The sequence below is a fragment of the Lithobates pipiens genome, unplaced genomic scaffold, assembly GCF_037356315.1.
Source record: "Lithobates pipiens isolate NorthernLeopardFrog02 unplaced genomic scaffold, aLitPip1_a1.2 Scaffold_16, whole genome shotgun sequence".
NCBI classification, from domain to species: domain Eukaryota; kingdom Metazoa; phylum Chordata; class Amphibia; order Anura; family Ranidae; genus Lithobates; species Lithobates pipiens.
The window spans coordinates 141,579,439-141,600,362 of NW_027507748.1; the positions used below are offsets into that span (position 1 = coordinate 141,579,439).

General features: G+C 43.4%; 1 protein-coding gene across 6 annotated transcripts in view; it reads right to left on the bottom strand.

Moving 5' to 3' along the window:
* MYO1C (myosin IC) overlaps window positions 1-20,924 on the bottom strand; it is a 352,367-nt gene that overhangs the window by 126,921 nt on the left and 204,522 nt on the right. For all 6 annotated transcript variants that reach the window (XM_077480547.1, XM_077480549.1, XM_077480545.1 and 3 more), the window contains exons 7-9: window positions 19,053-19,151; window positions 18,806-18,919; window positions 12,416-12,487 (exon numbers count right to left, since the gene is read on the bottom strand). In XM_077480547.1, coding sequence (XP_077336673.1) covers window positions 12,416-12,487; window positions 18,806-18,919; window positions 19,053-19,151 — 285 coding nt within the window. The remainder of the gene's footprint in view (window positions 1-12,415; window positions 12,488-18,805; window positions 18,920-19,052; window positions 19,152-20,924) is intronic.

The following is a 20,924-nucleotide window of genomic DNA, read 5'->3' on the forward strand; positions in this document are numbered from 1 at the left end:
AACAAGGGGTCCGCTAGCAGGCAGAACAGACGCATTAGTCTTCCCAGGGGATCAGTTCTCACTGATCTATGCATTTCCTCCAGCTCTGCTACTTCCACACCTTCTCCACAGGATTAAAGGAACAGGAGGAGGTGATTCTGGTGGCCCCAGAAGATCTTAATTTATCAATATCATAAAGATGGCAGTAGGAGTCCATTATAGCCAGACCTTCTTGTACAAGGTCTGGTATTTCATCCTACTTTACAGACAAGGAGTTTAACAGGTTTGACTGTTGAATCCCACCCTATAAAAAATCATGGGTGATCTCCTTCAGTAGTGTCTACTTTGACTAAGCCCAGGAAGCCGGCTTCCAGAATCACTTACTATAGAATCTGGAAGGCATAGGTTTCTTGGTATGAATCCGGGGGTTGGCACCCCAGGAAGTATGCCAATAGGCAGGACTCCTGCTATTGGATCTGAAATGAAGCTGGCCTTGACTTATCAAGAGCAATATCCAGGCCATGTCGATGTCTTTTCCTATGGCCTCTTGCTTTCCACTCTTGGTGCATAGCTTATTCAGGGGGTAACGCGGTTTTATCCCCCTATCAAGGCACCTCTTTTTGGCTTTGCTGAATCAACCGTTTGAACTTTACGAGAAATTCTCTTGGTTCTTTAAGAATGAATATTTTTTGCTTGCCATTCCTTCTGCTAGAAGAGTATCGAAACCAACGGCTCTGTCTCGTAAGAGCCATATTTCATCATGCATAAGGATGAGGTTGTTTTATGTCCTCATCCTGAATTCTTACCAAAAGTGGTAACAGGTTTTCATTTAAACCAAGATATTCTTCCTTCTTTCTCCCCAGAAGCCTTAATCTGGGGAAGAGAAAGCACTACAGTCTCTTGATGTAGTAAGAGCGATCAGAATCAATTTAAAGGCGACTGCTCAGGTTCGCAAAACACAAGTTTTGTTTGTACTGCCAGAGGGTTCAAGATATGGACAAGCAGTGTCAGGATCCACTATTTTCCAAATGGATTTGTCAAGTGATTGATCAAGCTTCAGATTAAAGAAAATTCTTCCTTCTCAGATTAAGAGCACACTCATCCAGGGTGATTAGTGCTTCCGGGGTAGTGCATCATCAGGCCTCAATGGCTAGGATCTGCAAGACCGCAACTTGGTCTTCGGTGCAGACGTTTATCCGATTTTATCAAATCGATATTAGAGGTCAAGAGGATATTGCCCTTGGGCACAGCATACACTGAAGGTTGCAGTATGAGTCCTCTGGCCTCCTGTTTCCTTGATTCTGTCCCCCCCCCCCCCCCTTCAGTTGCCATTGCTATGGGACATCCCACATAGTTATTACTATGGCTCTGTGTCCCCTGATGTAAGAAAATAAATAGTATTTTTATAACAGCTTACCTGTAAAATCCTTTTCTTTGATGTACATCAGGGGACACAAAGCTGCCTTCTTATACACTGATTGCTTGGCTACAAAAATTAGGACTCCCAGTAGTGGGAGGGGTTATATGGGGAAGTTCATGCCTTATGGGGCATGCCAGTGTCCAGCACCCGATACGCTGATATAACCCACATAGTTATTACTATGGCTCTGTGCCCCCTGATGCACATCAAAGAAAAGGATTTTACAGGTAAGCTGTTATAAAAATCCTATTTTTGAAATCTGTGCGGCGCCACAAATGCAGTGTCACACCAACTAGGGCAGCGCCATTGCTGCCAATTTGACATGCGCGTTGACATGTCAAAGCGCATGTCAGATCGTACCAATGTGAACCAGGGCTAAGGCCCCTTTTACACTTGTGCAACTTGGGACTGCAAAGTTGCATGACAAGTCATACCCCATGATTTCCAATGAGTACCATTCATATTTGGGCGACTTCAAGGTAATCCCTATACTACTTTGGTCTGACTTTGATGCGAGTTACACAGGCATTCCCTGAAATCAGGTCAAAATCACTGTAAAATCATTGCGAAGTCGTGGTAAAAGGAGCCTAAGGCAGTTATGTTATGTGAAATACATGTATTTTTAATTGTATAGGTTTTGATACAAGACTGCTGTAATCTCTTGTACTGAAAGGGTTAGGGAAAGCACATATTACCAATAAAGAGAAAAAGTCATGAGCTCAACAGGGTGCTGCTCATCTTTCATTGTCCTATCAACAAGCTGAGAGAAAAAAGTTAACCTATGTTCCTGACCAGTTATATAACTGGTTAAAAAAAAAATGCACATTCCTTGACAAATTAAAAATTCCTATATTTTTCAATTGTGTATTTAGCTTGCCTGGATTTCTGCTTTTATGTGAATGTGTAAAATGCAAAGCTACAATACCGTGCAAAGGTTTTAGATAGGTGTGAAAAAATGCTATAAATGAAGAATGCTTTCAGAAATAGACGTTTTTTTTTTTTTTTTTTTTAGCAATTAACAAAATGGAAAGTAAATGAACAGAAGAGAAATCCAAATACAATCAATATCTGGTATGCCCACCTTTTGCCTTTAAAACCGCATCAATTCTTCTAGGTACACTTGTGCAGTTTCTGAAGGAGCTCAGCAAGTAGGTTGTTCCAAACATCTTGGAGAACCAACCACAGATCTCCTGTGAATGTAGGCTGCCTCAAATTCTTCTGACTCCTCATGTTATCCCAGACATACTCAATGTTGAGATCAGGGCTACATGGGGCCAAACCATCACTACCAAGACCCCTTGTGCTTTACGCTGAAGATGGTTCTTAAAGCGGACCTTAACCACTTCAGCCCTGGACCATTTTGCTAGTCAAAGACCAGACCACTTTTTGCGATTAACTGACAATTGCGTGGTCGCTCCCAAACAAAATTAACGTAATTTTTTTCCCACAAATAGAGCTTTCTTTTGGTGGTATTTGATCACCCCCTGCGGTTTTGATTTTTGGTGCTATAAACAAAAATAGAGCGACAAATTTTGAAAAAAAAAAACAAAAAAAACAAACCACACATTTTTTTCTTTTTGTTATAATAAATATCCCCAAAAATACGTAAAAAAAATAATTTTTTCCCTCAGTTTAGGCCGATACATATTCTTCTACATATTTTTGGTAAAAAAAAAAATTGCAAAAAGCGATTATTGATTGGTTTGCGCAAGAGTTATAGCGTTTACAAAATAGGGGAATAGTTTTATGACTTTTTTTTTTTTTTTTTTACTAGTAATGGCGGCGATCAGCGATTTTTATTGTGACTGCGACAAAATGGCGGACACATCGGACATTTTTGACACATTTTTGGGACCATTGTCATTTATACAGCAATCACTGCTATATAAACACAGTGATTCCTGTGTAAATGACACTGGCAGTGAAGGGGTTAACCAGTGGGTGGCAGTGTAGGGGTTAAGTGTTTCTAGGGGTGTGTTACTAACTGTTGGGGGCTGGGCTTTAATTTAGTGAACACTGATCTCTGCTCCAATCACAGGGAGCAGAGATCAGCATCACTAGTTGTTAGGCAGAACGGGAAATGTCGTTTACAACAGCATTTCCTCGTTCAGCCGCCCCGTGAGATGATCGAGGGTATGCCTGCGGCGATCGAGTCCGTGGGAACCCGCGACCGGACTCCCGGGGGTCCCAACCAGCACGCGAGCGCGTTGCTGGCGGCTCGCTTGCGATGGCAGGGCGGCATTAAAGATTGGACATACCTGTACGCCAATATGCCTGCCCGTGCCATTCTGCCGACGTACATCGCGTGCGCTGGTCGGGAACCGGTTAAGTAATTTTTTCAACTTTCCATCTATTAAATCTTTTGTCCTTGTTGTTTTAACTTTGGATAGAAAAACTGGAGTTAGTACTTACCGGTAACTCCTTTTCCGGTGGTCTTCCAGGACAGCCCTTGAGAGATGGAGCTCCTCCCATCGACACAGGAAACACATTGCCACAGTTCAAAAGGCGGTCCCTCAGGTCCCTGGTCAGTCATTCACCAAGAACCGAAGGATGGAACTGAAAAACATATAAACCATAACAGGTAATAACATTAGTACATCACTACAATCAAATAAAGGGTGGGATCGTGCTGTCCTGGAAGACCACCGGAAAAGGAGTTACCGGTAAGTACTAACTCCAGTTTTCCCAAGTGTTCTTCCAGGACAGCCCTTGAGAGGATCCCCAAGTACTTACCAGATTAGGGGGGGACCACGGCCTGGAGGACTTTCCTCCCAAAGGCCTGATCCTGACTAGACATTAAGTCCAGTCGGTAATGCCTTGTAAAGGTGGAAAAGCTTGACCATGTGGCTGCTTTACATACCTGCTCCGGGGTGGCACCAGCTCTTTCTGCCCAGGATGCAGACAACGCTCTTGTGGAGTGAGCTTTAACACCCTCAGGAGGATCTCTATTCAAGGCCTTATACCCCTCTGCTATAGCTAGCCTAATCCATCTAGCTATGGTTACTTTTGAAGCTTTCTGTCCCCTACGCTGTCCGGAAAAAAGGACAAAAAGGGAGTCTGAGATTCTGAATGGATTTGTTATTTTAAGATATTCTAGAATACACCTCCTCACATCCAATAAATGAAAACGTTCCTCTTTCTCATTTGCTGCATTTTGACAAAATGAAGGGAGGACAATATCTTGGGACCTATGGAAGCTAGATGCTACCTTTGGTAAGAACCCAGGGTCTGTCTTTAGAATGACTCTGTCTTCTAGGATCTGTAGGAATGGTTCCCTGATGGAAAGTGCTTGGATTTCACTGACCCTACGGGCTGAAGTGATTGCCACCAGGAGAACTGTCTTAAAGGTAATAAGCCTTAGGGAGGCCTCTGAGATAGGCTCAAAGGGTGACCCCAAGAAAGCTTTTAGCACAACTGCTAAATCCCAGGATGGGACTTTTGTGATTCTGACTGGCTTGCGTCTAGCGACTGCCTTACAGAATCTAGTGACAAAAGGATTTTCCTGTAAGCGTTCATCTAGGTATACACTTAAGGCAGCTATCTGTACTTTAATAGTACTTAGGGTTAAACCCTTGTTTACACCTTCCTGTAAAAACTGTAGAATATTAGCCGTATTTATGTCCCGGCTATTCAGCCAGCTATTGAATTTTTTCCAGACTTTTGTGTAAATAGCTCTCGTGACTGGTTTGCGACTCTGTAGTAAGGTCGCAATTACCTCGTCTGACAGGCCCTTACTCCTTAAGATTTCCTCCTCAGTAACCACGCTGACAGCTTCAGTGTGGCGACCTGCGGATGGTAAAGAGGTCCCTGCGACAGGAGGTCCTCTCTGTAGGGAAGTCTTAGAGGCGGACAGTCTGTCAATTGTAGCAACGTTGTGAACCACGGTCTCCTGGGCCAAAAAGGTGCTACTAGAATCAAACAGGTTTTCTCCTTGAGGAATCTTGCTAGGACCCTCGGAATGAGATGAAGAGGGGGAAATGCATATGCCAGACTGAAAGTCCATGGAGTTTGCAAGGCATCTACCGCCAGGGGTTGATCTCCTGGGTTTAGCGAGAAAAAATTGGGAACCTTTGCATTTTTCTTGCTCGCAAAAAGGTCTACCTCTGGTTCTCCCCAGTGAGCTGTTATGAGATTGAATGCCTCTGGGTGTAAGGACCATTCTTGGTTCGAAATCCTCTGTCGACTCAAGAAGTCCGCCTTGTTGTTCAGCTCCCCTTTCAGGTGAACTGCAGAAATGGATTCCAGATTGGCTTCTGCCCACTGGAGAATGCGTCTGGCTACCAACATCAAACGAGGACTTCTGGTTCCTCCTTGTTTGTTTATGTATGCTACAGCCGTCGTATTGTCTGAACGGACTTGTAGATGGTGACCCTGTATTGCGGGGTGGAAAGCTAGAACAGCTCTCAGGATTGCTGTTAGTTCTTTCCAATTGGAAGAGAAACATTTCTCCTCCGGGGTCCACTTGTCCTGGACCCAGCTTGAGCCTAGGTGGGCTCCCCAGCCCCAACTGCTCGCATCTGTTGTTAGTGTTGAAGTGATAGGAAGGACCCAATGAACCCCTTTGTTTAGGTTCTCTCTGTCCTTCCACCACCAGAGGGAGCGTTTTACCCTTGAGGGGATCGATACCTCCTCCTCCAGATCTCTGCCTTTTAATTGTTCTAACAGAAAACCCTGAAGTTCTCTTTGATGGAACCTGGCCCATTGTACGGCTGGAATGGCTGCCGTCATAAGACCTAAGACCGACATTACTTCCCTCACCGTACACTTGGGGCTGCATTGAAGAAAAGATATTCTCTGCCACAGATTCAAAATCTTTTCTTCCGGCAGTATAATTTTCTGATCTACAGACTTGATCCAGTACCCCAGATACAGGATCTCCTGTGTTGGGGTTGTCTTGGATTTCTCCTGACTGACAATCCACCCTAATCGACTCAGACTGAGTTGAGTCAATTCTAGGTCCTGAGAAAGACGACTCTCTGAGTGGGCTGTTAGGAGCAGATCGTCTAGGTAGGGGATAATTGAGACTGATTGAAGCCTCAGAGGAACTAAAGCCTCTCCGAGAACCTTGGTAAAGATTCTCGGAGAGGATGATAGACCGAAGGGAAGTGCTCTGCACTGAAAGTGGTAAACCTTTGTGTCTATCTGCACTGCCATTCGAAGAAATTTCTGACATTCCTCCCTTATTGGAATGTGCAGATAAGCATCCCTTAGGTCCAGGGTTGCCATAAATGTCTCTTTCTGCAGGAGATTCTTTATGGAATAAATGGACTCCATCCGAAATCTCTTGTAACGGATGGAGCAATTCAGTGGACGGAGGTTCATAATTAGTCTGAATCTCCCTGACGGTTTTCTTACCACAAAGATGTGCGAGTAAAAACCGTCCCCTTGTTCCTGAATAGGGACTGGTGTCAATACTTCTTGATCTACCATTTCCCCTATTAGTAAAGCTAAGGCCCTGGCCTTTTCTGAGTGACTTGGAAGCTTTGTCACCAGAAACTTGGAAGGAGGGTTGCTGTGAAATTCCAGCGCATGACCCCTTTTTATTATATTTAAGACAAACTCGTTCGAGGTTGTCTCTTCCCATTGAGGAAGAAATTTGCTTAATCTTCCTCCCACAGGAACCCTGACGTCACTGGGGTTTGGGATCCTGATTGGGGCGGCTAAACAGTATGCCCCCTTTTTCTTTCCCTTTATGTCCCGACCAATGTTTTTTGGGGGTTGAACTCTTCTCTGATTTAGAGGGTTCCTTAAAGGGACGAAAACATTTTCTTTGAAAATTTTTCTTTTTTGCGGGAAAGGTTTTATTTTTGTCCGCCGTCCTTTCTAAGGCGGAGTTTAATTCAGGCCCGAAGACTAAGTCTCCTGTAAAAGGGACGCTGCACAGGCGGGTTTTAGACGCCGTGTCTCCCCCCCAGGTTTTCATCCATACTGACCTCCTTGCTGCCACTGAAAGTGCTGCAGATTTAGCCGTAAATTTAACGGAGTCCGTGGAGGCGTCAGAGATGAAACTGGTGGCCTTAAAAAGCATAGGGAAGGATTTCAAAAGCTCCCCCCTAGGAGTGCCTGCCTTTAAGTGTTCTTGTAGTTGCGATAACCAGAACTCCAGGTTTCTAGCTACACAGGAAGTGGCTAGAGCTGGTTTTAAGCCTGCCATAGAGGCATCCCAGGCCCTCTTTAAGACAATGTCTGTTCTCCTGTCCATGGGATCTTTCAGGTGGCCCATATCCTCAAAGGCCAGATCAGCCTGCTTTGAGATTTTGGACAGAGGGGCGTCTAGTTTTGGATTTTTATTCCAGACCGCCTCTGGGCTCTCATCAAAAGGGAACCTTCTCTTAAGGGATTTAGGAAAGAAAACCTTCTTGTCTGGTTCAGACCACTCCTTAAGGACAAGGTCAGAAAGCACCTTATGTATAGGAAAAACCCTTGCTTTCTTTTTCCCCAGAGCCTCATACATTTGATCATGTCTGGATAACTGAGTTACTTCCTCCTCAATTTCCAGCGTATCGTAGATAGCCCCCATTAGCTCATCTACTTCCTCGAGAGATAATCTATATTTTGAGGCTTTAGATGCTGCTTGATCCTCTTCCTGACCCGAGTCAGTGTCAGAGGATTCGGGGCTAATCAACGTGGGGCTAGGCTCCCTGACCATACGGGGCTCCCCTGAGCTGGGTGTTGTAAGGCATGGTGAGGATGAGATTATAGTTGTTTTACTCGTGGAGGCAGCTGCAGCTGATCCCATGTCAGTGATTAACTCCCGGAGGGACTTAAAGGTCGACGCCATTTCCTCTTTAAAGGAGCCCAAAAACTTTGCTAAAGGGGAATCTGCCTCAGATTTAAGCAAGCTTGCAATGCATTGCTTGCATAGGGCTTTGTTAGAGCCAGAGGACAACCTATTCCCACAATTAGGGCACTTTTTGCGGCCTGTCTTGTCTTCCCTTGGCATCTCTTTAGCCTGAAAATAAGAAGACAAAGGATTTCTTAGCGTCAGCACCATGTCCCTCTTAGAATCACCACTAACAAACAACCTCACTGTGAGTAAACCGCCACCGTGGGGTACTACAGGGCCCAGCCTACAAACACCACCACTCCACCAGAGTAATAGCATGCCCAGCAGCCTACCTGGGTTTGGCTGGTGCCTGTCTCCGCCGGAGTATCCTGGGGAATAGCCTCCATGGTCCCCCTCTGACGCTCCGAATCCCGCCGCTAATCCGGTATAGCTGGACGCTGGTCGGGCTTCACAGGCACAGCGCTGGCTCTCCCTCTCCTCCTTGTACCCTTAGAGACCCGGAACCGGAGGTCTCGGCACGCAGTGATGACGCGGTTCCGCCGGAAGTGAACGCTCGGCGTCTCCGACCCCCTGCAACGAGGAGGGAAGATGGAAGGTTCCACTCACCACTCCTGGGGGAAACCGGCGTCATTCTGCCCCTGGCCACCTCGGCACTGGAAGGAGGAGGGTAACGGGTCTGCTCCGGTTCAGCTGGACGGTACCCGAGCCAAAGAAAAAAGGTATGGACCCAAACTGCAGCCATAAACCAGGACCCGGTCCCTTAGGCTTGCAGGTTCTCAGGCAGCCCCTGAGAGGGGCCTCCAGGTTCCTGGCAACATGTTCCTCCGACGGAGGAAACACAAATGACTGACCAGGGACCTGAGGGACCGCCTTTTGAACTGTGGCAATGTGTTTCCTGTGTCGATGGGAGGAGCTCCATCTCTCAAGGGCTGTCCTGGAAGAACACTTGGGAAACATTTTTTTTATGCCAGTAAATACCTTATACAGCCCACTTCCTGTTTCTTGTCTGGTCATTAGCCTAGGCCAGTGATGGCAAACCTTGGCACCCCAGATGTTTTGGAACTACATTTCCCATGATGCTCCACTACACTGTAATGTGCCAGAGCATCATGGGAAATGTAGTTCCAAAACATCTGGGGTGCCCAGGTTCGACATCACTGGCCTAGGCTTAAGACATCATGCACAGACACCATGAAGATCAATTCTGGCCAGAATTCTCAGAACAGTAGATGGTTGTACCCGAGTCACACAAGTTTTTGCCTGTTCTCTGCTGATGGCACTGCAGGACATCATCTGATGTGGAACAGGATAGCCGCACTCCAAATTATTCAACTTTATTTCAAAAATGTAATTAAAATCATAGCATCTAGGCTGGCAAACAGACTAACTGCACAGCCGCTTAGCGGCTGTGCAGTTAGTCTGTTTGCCAGCCTAGATGCTATGATTTTAATTACATTTTTGAAATAAAGTTGAATAATTTGGAGTGCGGCTATCCAGCTACATCTTTTCTACTTCAGTTCCTGTTGCAAACAGAGCCAGCACCCTGTGGGATTGTGGAGACAGCTGTTTTGGGAGAAGTCATTACCTTAGAGCGGTAATTCTTTGTATCTGATGTGGAACAGAAGGAAGCATGATGGGTCTCATCTGCTACATTAAGCTTCCTTGGCCAACCACTGTGTCTACAGTCCTTAACCACGTCCCACCCACCACAGAGCAATATGACATGCACAAGGTGGTTTCATTATCCTGACTGGACATCATAACATTTAGCAGGATAAGCTGCGATTGTGCACCCGCACCCTAGCGTTGGTGTGGTGTGTCTGACACACCGCATCACTGAGCTCGGTGTTAATAGGAAGAGCCGTATATATTGGCTTTTCCTATACTTGCACCGACAGGCGTCAGTAGAGGAGAGACGATCAGCTGCTCTCCTGACGGGGGTGGGGGGGTTCTGTGTTGATAATCAGTGCATTGATTATCAGTGCAGACTCATCAAGGATGCCCACCCAGGACCACCAGGGATGCCCGTCAGTGCCCAGTTTTGAAGTAACTTTTTTTTGTGCTGCTACAAAATAGCTTGAACATCTTGAATCCTCAGTCTGCTTGGAAATCTTTGCCTGGGAGTGACCTTGCTGATGCAGTATAACTACCTTGTGTCTTGTTACTGTGCTCCATCTTGCCATTGTGAATGACCAGTGACGTGAAACGGTCTTCCACAATCTCACATTAGTAGCATAAGTTGGCTGTTTCTCACCCAGTTTTAGGCCCCCTACACATCGGTTTCCGTTTCCGTTAAAGGATAAGTTCACCTTTTAGAAAAATAAATTAACTTTTTTTTGCAGGTAAAAGAAAAAAAAAAAGTGCATTATTTTATTTCTTTTGAAGCCTGTAAACCATTGCAGCAGCAATCAGCAGATGGCTGGTGCCATGCAGGTCTCCTTCAAATCTGTCGGTATATCTGCGTATGCGTACATCCCGCATGGGCAGGCAGATACAATGATGGGAAGAAAATCAATGCACTACCATGGCAGTTCACAGAGAACTACAACCTGCAAAGGATGTGGGGCTTGAGGCTTTCATTCACAAACAGAGCTGTGTGAATGAATGACACTGCTGAACTGCAGAAAAGGGGGGGGGGGGGGTGCAGCGGCTGTAGCATTGGGAACACGTTACATTTTCCACCTGTTTTTAACATGTTCCCAAAGGTGAACTTGTCCTTTAATGACTGTGTTTCAACCTACATATGAAATTGATTGGCATAATTGGTTAATTATACACCTGATTAACCCTGCAAAGTCCCTGACTTTATGCAAGGATAGCTAGAAGAACTGATGCTAGTTCAAAGCCAAGCAGTTAGTCACACCAAATATTGATTTCTTTTAACAATTTACAAAATGTAAAATGAGCAAACAATTAAAATATGTATTTCTCGAAAGCATTTTTGCTGTACAGCATTTCTTCACACCTGCCTAAAACATTTACACAGTACCGTAGATGTTAAACATTCTGAGACGATGTAGAAAACTAACATTCACACCAATGTGGTCATATAATTGAAAATTGGGCATTTTCATTTTGCATTTTCCACCACAGGGTGAAGCTATATGGTGACAAAAGTGCTCAGTCTATACAAGACAGAAGATCTTGTAGCAGAGCTTCAAAAAAATAAATAAAAAATCTTCTTATTCAAGCACCGTCTTTGTGCCTACTTATCTAGTAAAGGGCAGCAATGAAATTAGGTCAACCATTTGCTTCGCCCTCCAGTCAATTGGCTCCATGTGCACTGTGCAATGTAGTAAGGCCTGACTGGCTAAAGCCTAGTACACACGGACTGAATGTTGAGGCGGCATCGGCCAGTTCAATAGAAACTGGCCGACATTTGGCCCATGTGTACTGCGGCCGGTCCATCTGTCGATGGGGGATGACTGAAGGTCTGCCAACCGGGTCCCGGTCAGCTGCCTGGAGTGTTCTGGCGGGGGGGGGGGGGGGGGGGGCTGTCCCTCTGTCATAATAAAATAGCACAGCAGGGGAGATCGCTGTACTTACATTGCATAATTAGTACAGCAGCTCCTCCTGAGCTGTCAGTTTTTTTTTTCACATTCAGCCCTGCTGCGTTGAATGAAAAAAATACTACTAGCATGTACCGGGCTTTACCCTTTCCCCTCCCAGTCTGCATCCTGCCGTGCAGGGAATTGCAAGATGCCAATATAAAAACAGTCACGGTACAATATAAAAACAGTCACGGTACAATATAAAAACAGCCACTGTACAATGGACAGCACCCTAGAGATAAGCCATTGCTCCATCATAATGCTAGAGACTATACAAACTATACCTATAGGAACTGAACAACAGATGTGCATGTTGGGTCAAGAGTGCATAAACCAAAATGCATAAATCCATTATCAAACGTTCAAGTCTCTCTGCGCCTGGATTTATATTATAAATCTGAGCGGTTAGCCTGCTGATTTCTAGGTAATAGCTTTAGATTTTAGATTGACAAAGACTTTTTTCTCTTTTTTAAAAACACAACTTTTTCAGGTCTTAGTTATGCTTTTGTCACCACTTTTGGCCATGCTATGAAACCAATACTTCACATAAGTTATAGAGGAAAGTATGTAAACTACTGTACATCATCTGTCAACTCAGGTGTCGTCATTTGAAAAGTAAATCCTAGCTGGTATGTGACAACATATAAACACTTTAAAATTAATCATACAAATATTTACCTCTTCTCCTTTAGCAATAATCTTTTTGTGAATGAGAGACTCTCGTAGTACAGTAGTGTCTACAGAGAGAAGCTGAAAAACAAGTCAGATGCTCATTAAGATTTCTACACTGAAAAACAATTAAATTTTTCACCTTAACATCCACTGTACTTCATGCATGCTAACTGTTCTGCAATGCAATAAACTGGCTTGTATATAAACATACATATAAAGTACATAAAAACACAACAAATTTAAACACATACTTTTCAAGCAAAATACAGCTACACCATTTATTCCAATATAGCCTATTCCAATAATTGTTTTGGTTTAACTACAGCCCATTCTATGAAATAAATGTTTTTGCTGTTCCTACCCCTAACTGTAAAAAAATGATTAGTACAGGCTTGCATTTTATGATCACTCCTTCCACACCAGAATTTTGCATCTGACTGGTTTAAAACAAAAAAAAAAAATCCCAAGATCCACTATGAGCTTTCAATTTAGGCTGAGATAAACATGACAATATTTAAGGGTGCCAGGTACTGGGCTGAAAATTGTTTACATCCCCCACTAAAAGGAGCATGAAAGGTTATAACTGGTAGAAAGTAATTATTTTCACAACTTCTATGTTAAAAAAAAAAATGCAATTGTATATAGTCTTTATTAAGAGCAGCAGTAAACACGTTTCAGCTCAGTTTATGCAAGGCTTGTTAAAGACCGGACAATTTTTCACAATATCCAACAAAGATATGACTATAGGAACATAAAAGTTTGATGATCATAAAAATCTGCAACAGCTTTCAAAAGCTCAAGCAATTGTGATTTAAAAATAATTTGTTGTGCCAATCATATCTGCCATGTAATATACCAGATTTTACAGCAACTCCAGAAAACGAAAATACTGTCTGACCTACTGCACTACCCATTAAAACTGAAGACAACCTTTAATAACTGCTGCTAGCACCAATCATGTGTATAGGGAAATAAACAAAACATTTTTTGTTTAACTCTTCTCTAGTCCTAGATATTCACATTGAAAACCTCTATCGTTGCTGATTGTCTGGATAAAGAGGAATTCTGACCTACCTGTAAATTCCATCCATACCTTGGAGTACAGTACAGGACACAGGCAGTGAGTTCATCATACACCATGATTTATAGGTGCGAACCTTCAGGCAATTAGCCACTGGCTAAGATTTAGAGGGCACGCCTCCTGAGCGCCTCCCCAATAACTCTACCCCTACTTTGTAAGTCCTCAGTTCTATAGAAACCAATGCAGCATAAATGAAGGAATGGTGCCCTGTGTTCTGTACTTAAAAATAAAGAATTTACAGGAAAGTGAAAAAGATTATCTTAGTCATACTGTAAAACCTTTAAGAAGTTTGAATGGAAAAATAGGTGGCGGTGTTTAGTCACATATGGCGACCCATCACATTTGGCTACCCGCTGGACTGCGCATGCTCAACGCCGCCATATGCGTTCCAACACTGTTGTAAGACCACTTTGCCACAGGGGCCCTCGCGGGCTCGCTTCGCTCTCCACGCTTCGCATAATTGTACTCTATGTCCACCGGGATGGTGGGGCTGGAACCTGGACTCAGGGGTGTGGCCTCCAAATTCTGTGCACGTGCAGATTGCCACAGTGTTGGAACACATATGGCAGCATCGCACATGCGCAGTCAAGTGGGTAGCCAAATGTGATAGGTCAAAATTTCTCGGGTATCTTAGTAGATATGCCACAGCATGAACCATGAAGGAGGAAGAAAGGAACTCCACACAGTGTTAACTGTAAAAGGAATAAATCTGAGTCCCTACCTCCATCACAGAGGACATTGTTAAGGGTCAGAACACTTTGGGAGAACGGGATAGGTCAAAGGGCAGTGCGGCAAGAGGGGATTAACTGCCACTGCGAAGCAAAGAAAGTGTTGATGGGGTGGCTAAATGAAAACATGCATGCAGATAGGCATCTTGGATGCTATGTATTCCCCTTGTTTCAGAGGAGGAAATGAATGGCCTTGCAAATTACAGGCAAAATTTTGGAATATGAAGGAATCGGTTGAAAGATTTTTAAGCCCAGAATAGTACGAATACCCCTGTTGGGCTTTGGTACCGTAGACAGGTCTAAGTAAAATCCTTTGAACCTTTCTGGCACAACTACTCTCTGGGACAAGAGATGGTTCAGGACATTCTGCTAATCCAACTGTAGTTTTTGATTGACTGGAAGAAAGAAATTAGGTGAAGGGGTAGCGTTTTGGACTATTTTGTGCCCTTTTAAAACAGATTGAATCCCCAGATCAGAAAGAGGCAAACAGATGTCACCCCACTCTTAGGTGTGAGGTTGACCCTTCATTGTGAAGAGAGCTTTGGGGAAGGCTTGGTAGCCTTAGTGGGCCATGCCTTGTGCCAAAAAATGGCTGAATTTATGTTTTGAAGTAAAAAATCAGGTTAACAGCAGATAGAGCTTACAATCTAGAATAGCAGATAACCTAACGAGCAGGGCCCTCTGATCCCTCCTGTATTGATTTGTATTGCAAGTGTATTGTCTGCCCTCATATTGTAAAGCACTGCGCAAACTGTTGGCGCTATATAAATCCTGAATAATAATAATAATAATCTGCGTTTTGAATAGATCAGGTCTCCCTCCTGAGACCTCTTTGTTGAATTAAGATTCATGGGGTCATGTTGGTTTTCATAGCCCAAATCCAGTTAGCTGCAGTTAGAAATGGCAGACCTGGCATTGCTGTTTGCAATGCCAGGCCTTCAAGAGAAAAGGGAACCTTTAGGAGCATCTTAAATTTAAAGTGGTATTAAACTCTAAAGAAAACTTATTGCAGCCTAATTCTGAGATGTGACAGCTGCCTTGGTTTTCTTTGTTAGATTCTCTTATTTTCATTTGTTAATCCAGCGATCAAGTCTACTGTTTTTCAACAGAGCACATTCTCCTGCAAATGTATCAATTAAGCAAAAACCATTTACCACAGACAGGGGCGCTTAAATTGATCAGCTTTTATGTAAAACCTTTATCCCAAAAAGGAAAAAACTGTTGCAGTAACTGCAGTGTAAACTGGAGTTTGGCTTCAGTTTGTTAGTACATCTGATACTCTCCTTCACCAGATTAACAATGCTGCTGTCTAAAGGTGCCCCTGTGCTCCTTCATCCAGAGTACTGCTTTAACGTGATATTGAAGTAATTTTTTTTTTTTTTTTTTTTTAACAAACAAGTTTTACTTACCTGCTCTGTGCAGTGATTTTGCACAGAGCAGCCCTGATCCTAGTCCGCTCATGTCCCCGGCTGGCCCCTGCCTCCTGCCGCATGCCCCCAGAGCAAGTAGTTTGCAATAGGGACAGCTGAGCAGGCTTGCTCCTGAGCCATGGTTTTGCGTGTCCATTCACACACAGACTCGCAGCTCTGACCTGGTCCTGCCCCTCTTTGATTGGCTCACTGGCTGTGATGGTAGCAGTGTGAGCCAATGGCTCCCGTTGATGTCTCAGCCAATGAAGAGGGAGATTACCCAGAGAGCCGAGGTTCTTGTACACATTGTTGGATCGTGATGGGGTTGAGGTAAGTACAGAGAACCCCAGAGAAGGTTTTTTACCTTCATGGATAGAATCCACGAAGGTAAAAAACCATCAACCTTTACAACCACTTTAAGGAGCATCTTCAATAGGTACAGTTAGCTATTTGTTTAGGACGTAGGAGTAACCACAAGAACAGCCAACTTCTTTGAAAACATTTTCCATTGGATAGAGTTCAGGAAAGGATGGGGGGCTGGCGATTATAAAATCTTTTCTGGAGTGACCCATTTGTCAGACTGCAGTCCTGAACTGGGAAGGTTTTGCAAAATTTTCAGGTCCCTTTGTATCCAAAGGGGCCTAATAAGATAGAGGAGAGAGGCTGCACAATGCCAGGGCTTTTGTGGACAGAGGTGATGAGCTTTTAAAGATTAAGTACGTTGAATGAAACTCCCACATCAATAATGTAGCAGTCTATGAAAAAGTATTTTGCAGATTCCTCCAATACTACCTCAATATCCTCTTCATGCCCTTCTGTGCCTGTGTCTTCCAGGGCCAGCATATCAGGATATGAAATTACTAAGGTTGAGAAACGGGAGTAGAGGGAAGAGGCTTGGGCGACTTAAGCTCTGGACAAAATTGTCTGCATTGTAATATGTCCAAAGAAGCATGACACCGATGCAGAGACATCTGCTTTAGTCAAAAAGGCTGCTTGTGTGCCTGAAATTGTGCTAGAATCTGATGCCAAAACTGGGGTTAAAACCAGTTGTAGTGCAAGAAACACTTCGTCACTCTGTGTCTGAGTGCTGTACAGGCCTTCAGCAGAGCGAATGTTGATTTGCATTTTGGACCAACTTCCTTTTGCCTGGGCTCTGCCATAACAAGTGAGGATATTCTGCTGTGGGGTACTCACAGAATATGGTGTAGAGTATAGGGCAAGCGTGTCTGGAAGGAATATGCAGTAACCCAGGTGTAGACAGTCTTGTAACAAATCATCGTGGTGAAAAGGTGGAAGGAAGTGCCCAAGCACTTTATAAGAGCTCTAGGCAGAGGTACTTTGAGTGTACCAATTCTGTACTCATTGTGACACCCTGTGTGGTTCGTGATTTCCTCTTTTTGGCATGTACTTTTATTGAGAGACAAAAAAAAAACACCCAATAAATATCTAGGCATCCAGCTGAGACTAAGCTCTGAGCAGTGGAGATTTAGCACCACGTTTTAAAAGCTTACACTGTGAGCTGAATACATTCCCCCCAAAGCTCTGTTTTTACAGTAATGGTCAGAGATACAGGGTGACACTCTCTTAGCTGTCCATTAGGCTGGACTGTACATAAGGTCCTGTCATGGTGGGAAACCCCCCAAAGGGGTCTTCAGGGACTAGGTTCAAAAGCGAATGGCCCACGGCCTTGGACCTGTATCCTGCAGCTGACCCCCCAATGCTTTACACCAAAGGCCCAAAGCAGCATTACAGGCCATCTTCAACAGCATGGGGTCTAGGTACGGCTCTCAAAGAAGTGGATTGAAAAACGTGAAGATTAAATAAGAAAAAAATAAATAAAAATAGTTAAGCTATGGCTTGGAAAACATTCATCACCTTCAGATATTAGTACAAAATTGAGGACTCTCAAAGTGGGGTACAATTATAGAGGAGGTGCCCAGGTGGTGTGACATTTCGACCTTTGCCAGGGTCCAATCACCTGAAGGTTCATATGTACGAATGCATCATGTACTGTATAATTAAGATAAATGAACTTCCCTTATAACTGATGTTAATTTAAGCGTTGTTTGCACCCACTTCTGTACATAAAGTTAGTTGATTATCTTGGGTTTGGTAAATCTTTTTTAGATAGGCTGACCAAAAACATGATAATTTTTCATCTGACATTAACAGATACACTTATGCATTTAAAGTCAACTGGAGATAAAGATTTTCTGAGCAATATAATGTGCTCTATATGCAGCTGACTTTATGCCCATTCTTCCCATAGGTCCACCTGCCCCTCATCCAGTCATTTAATGCATGTGCTTCCATTGTGGGGACGCTCAAATTCAGTAGTATTTAAGACTGCAAGCATACACAGTGTGCCCTGAAGAGGCCTTTCAAGCTTACGCATTTGCAAATGCGTGGCAACTAAATCCCTGTTTTTACGCAGACTGTTGGACAGGTTAATTTGGTTGGCTAGCAGAGTGGTTGGTGAGTTGAGCTATGGGATGTTTTGTTTTTGTATTTCAACAGAAAACCAACCATCCCTATTTGTAAGCCCCTTTAAACTAAAACTTCCGTTAACAGAAAAGTCATACAAGTTAAAAGAAGATTTCCAGCTTACACCCAAGCTTAAAACTGCCCCCTCCCTTTGCCAACTAACCCGTGTAATAAAGATGTATATAACTACCTATTTTCAAGCAGTTTCAATCTCCCATGTCAGCCAGCGGTAACTGTAGGGAGAGGAGAGAGCGCTCCAATAACTGCTAGTAAAGCCTGGAGCGGTGTCATCACCCAAGGGCTTTAATTGTCCATTCATTGTTGTCACTAGCTCTTCTCCCCTGAAGCCGTGCTGGCTGACACAGGGGAAATGGATCATGTGACTGGGCTGGAGCCTTGAACATAGGCAAGTATATACATCTTTCTTACAAAGGCTAGTTAGCATAGGTGTTAGCAGGAAGGAGGGGGGAGGGGACAATTTTAAGACTAGTTTGCTGGAATTCCACTTTACCAGCATACAAAACATCTCTCACTTCCTGGACTTGTAGAAATACTTGTGAACATTACTTACAGCTTCCCTCAAATAGCAATGTCTGTATTAGATTTTTAAAGCCATGACTCTCGGAATCCATAACATTCTTGCATAAGCCCTGTTGAGTGTGAAAACTGGATATATAAATGAGGACATTCTCACCCTGGCGAGGTATTTAATCTGGTTTTCTGTTGTGACTTGGGCATGTCCATGCTCATCTGTGGCAAACTGCACATTTCCCAAATGTAGTACACTAGCAACAATGCTCAGCAATTCCTAAAAAGCATCAGAAGCAAAAATTGTTAACCAATTTCGTACATTTGTTTAGTGGTTCACTCTTAATGAGCAACATAATTACCAACAAATCGTCAGTAAAACATTTTATAGGATTACATGGTGTGGAACTTACCTCTATATCATCATCATTGAAGTTTATAATTGACAAGGCTCGCCTAACAACCTTCCAGTCATTTTTATCATTGATTGAGCTAACCCTGGCACACTGACCCTACAAGAGACAAAAATAGCATCCAGTTACAGGTCAGAACTAAATATATATATGTTAATCATAATTCCTGAAAGAAGAATGGCACAAACAATGACATGTACTTGGCTATAAATTGAAAGATTTCATAATGAAGCAAAAGCTCTACCAAACCTAAAAGTTATGACTCTGGACCAATTCCTACCAGGACAAAATCACCTTTTGGAAAAGGAATGAAGGCATGGCTTACAATTAGGCTTATGCGAAATAAATGTATAACTTTCCAAAATGCTCTAATAAAAATAAAAAATACAATGAAAAAAAATGGATCAATTTTATTTGGGTACAGCATTGCATAATCGTGCAATCAGTTAAAGTAATGCAGTGCCATATCGCAATAAATGGCCTGATCATGAAAAGGAGGGGGTAAATCTTATGTTCTTATGTAGGTCAAGTGGTTATGCCAAGTCACACTAACAAAAGGTTTATCAAAAGAAAGACTGACTCAGTAGAAGAAAAAAGTATGCTGGGATCAAGATTACATCCCCTAAATACAAGTGTAACACGTTCAGAAAGGCAATCTTAGCATTTAAAGACAAAACACTCCACTTTAGACAGGTGTTTAGCAAAGCATACGCTTCATGAATAAATTACAAAGCAGAGTTGTCAAAAAGGTCTTTATATAGAAAAGGGAAGAGGTTAAAACCCTATACTGTAACATCTTGTTATTACAAAGTGCATCCAACCGCTGGGAGCAAGAAAACCCTGTGTAAGTTCCAAATCCTAACTTGGAGCTTATGCAGGGCCTGCCCCAATGCGGAATCAAGAAGCCAATCACCAGGCCCTCACACCATAAATGCTCCCCATACTTGAACTACTAGGTACATTTCTATTTATTCATACTTTGCATAGGCTTCATAAACCTACAGTTATGCTCATAGGTTTACATATCCTGGCAAAATGTATGATTTCTTGGCAATTTTTCAGGGAATATGAACACAAACTTTTCTTTCACTCATGGTTAGCGTTTGGCTGAAGCCATTTATTATCAACTGTGTTTACCCCTTTTTAAATAAAAGACCCTGATTAAAAGTTTACATACCCCAGCTCTTAATACCGTGCATTGCCCCCTTTAAACCAATGACAGCTTGAAGTCTTTTGTGGCATTTGTGGATGAGGTTCTTCATTGTCTCAGATGGTAAATCTGCCCATTCCTCTTGGCAAAAAGTCTCCAGTTTCTGTAAATTCTTGGGCTGTCTTGCATGAACTGCACGTTTGAGATCTCCCCAGAGTGGCTCAATGATAATATGTCAAGAGACTGAGGTGGCCACTCCAGAACCTTCAGTTTATTCTGCTGTAGCCAATGACAGGTCGACTTGGCTTGTGTTTTGGATCATTGTCATTTTGGCATGTACGGCCCATGCGCAGCTTCCTGGCTGATGAATGCAAATATTCCTCCAGTATTTTTTGATAACATACTGCATTCATCTTGCCAACAACTTTGACCAAATTTCCTGTGCCTTTGTAGCTCACACATCCCCAAAAAAAATCAGAGATCCACCTTCGTACCTTTTATCATAGGCCTCGTTGGGCTCTTCTCCAAATGTGGCGTTTATGGTTGTGGCCAAAAACCTCAATTTTGGTCTCATCACTCCAGATGACTTTGTGCCAGAAGGTTTGAGACTTGTATCTGTGCTGTTTGGTGTATTGGAAAGCAGGATACTTTGTCATTTGCATAGTAATGGCTTTCTTCTGGCGACTCGACCAGGCAGCCCCTCTTTCTTCAAGTGCCTCCCT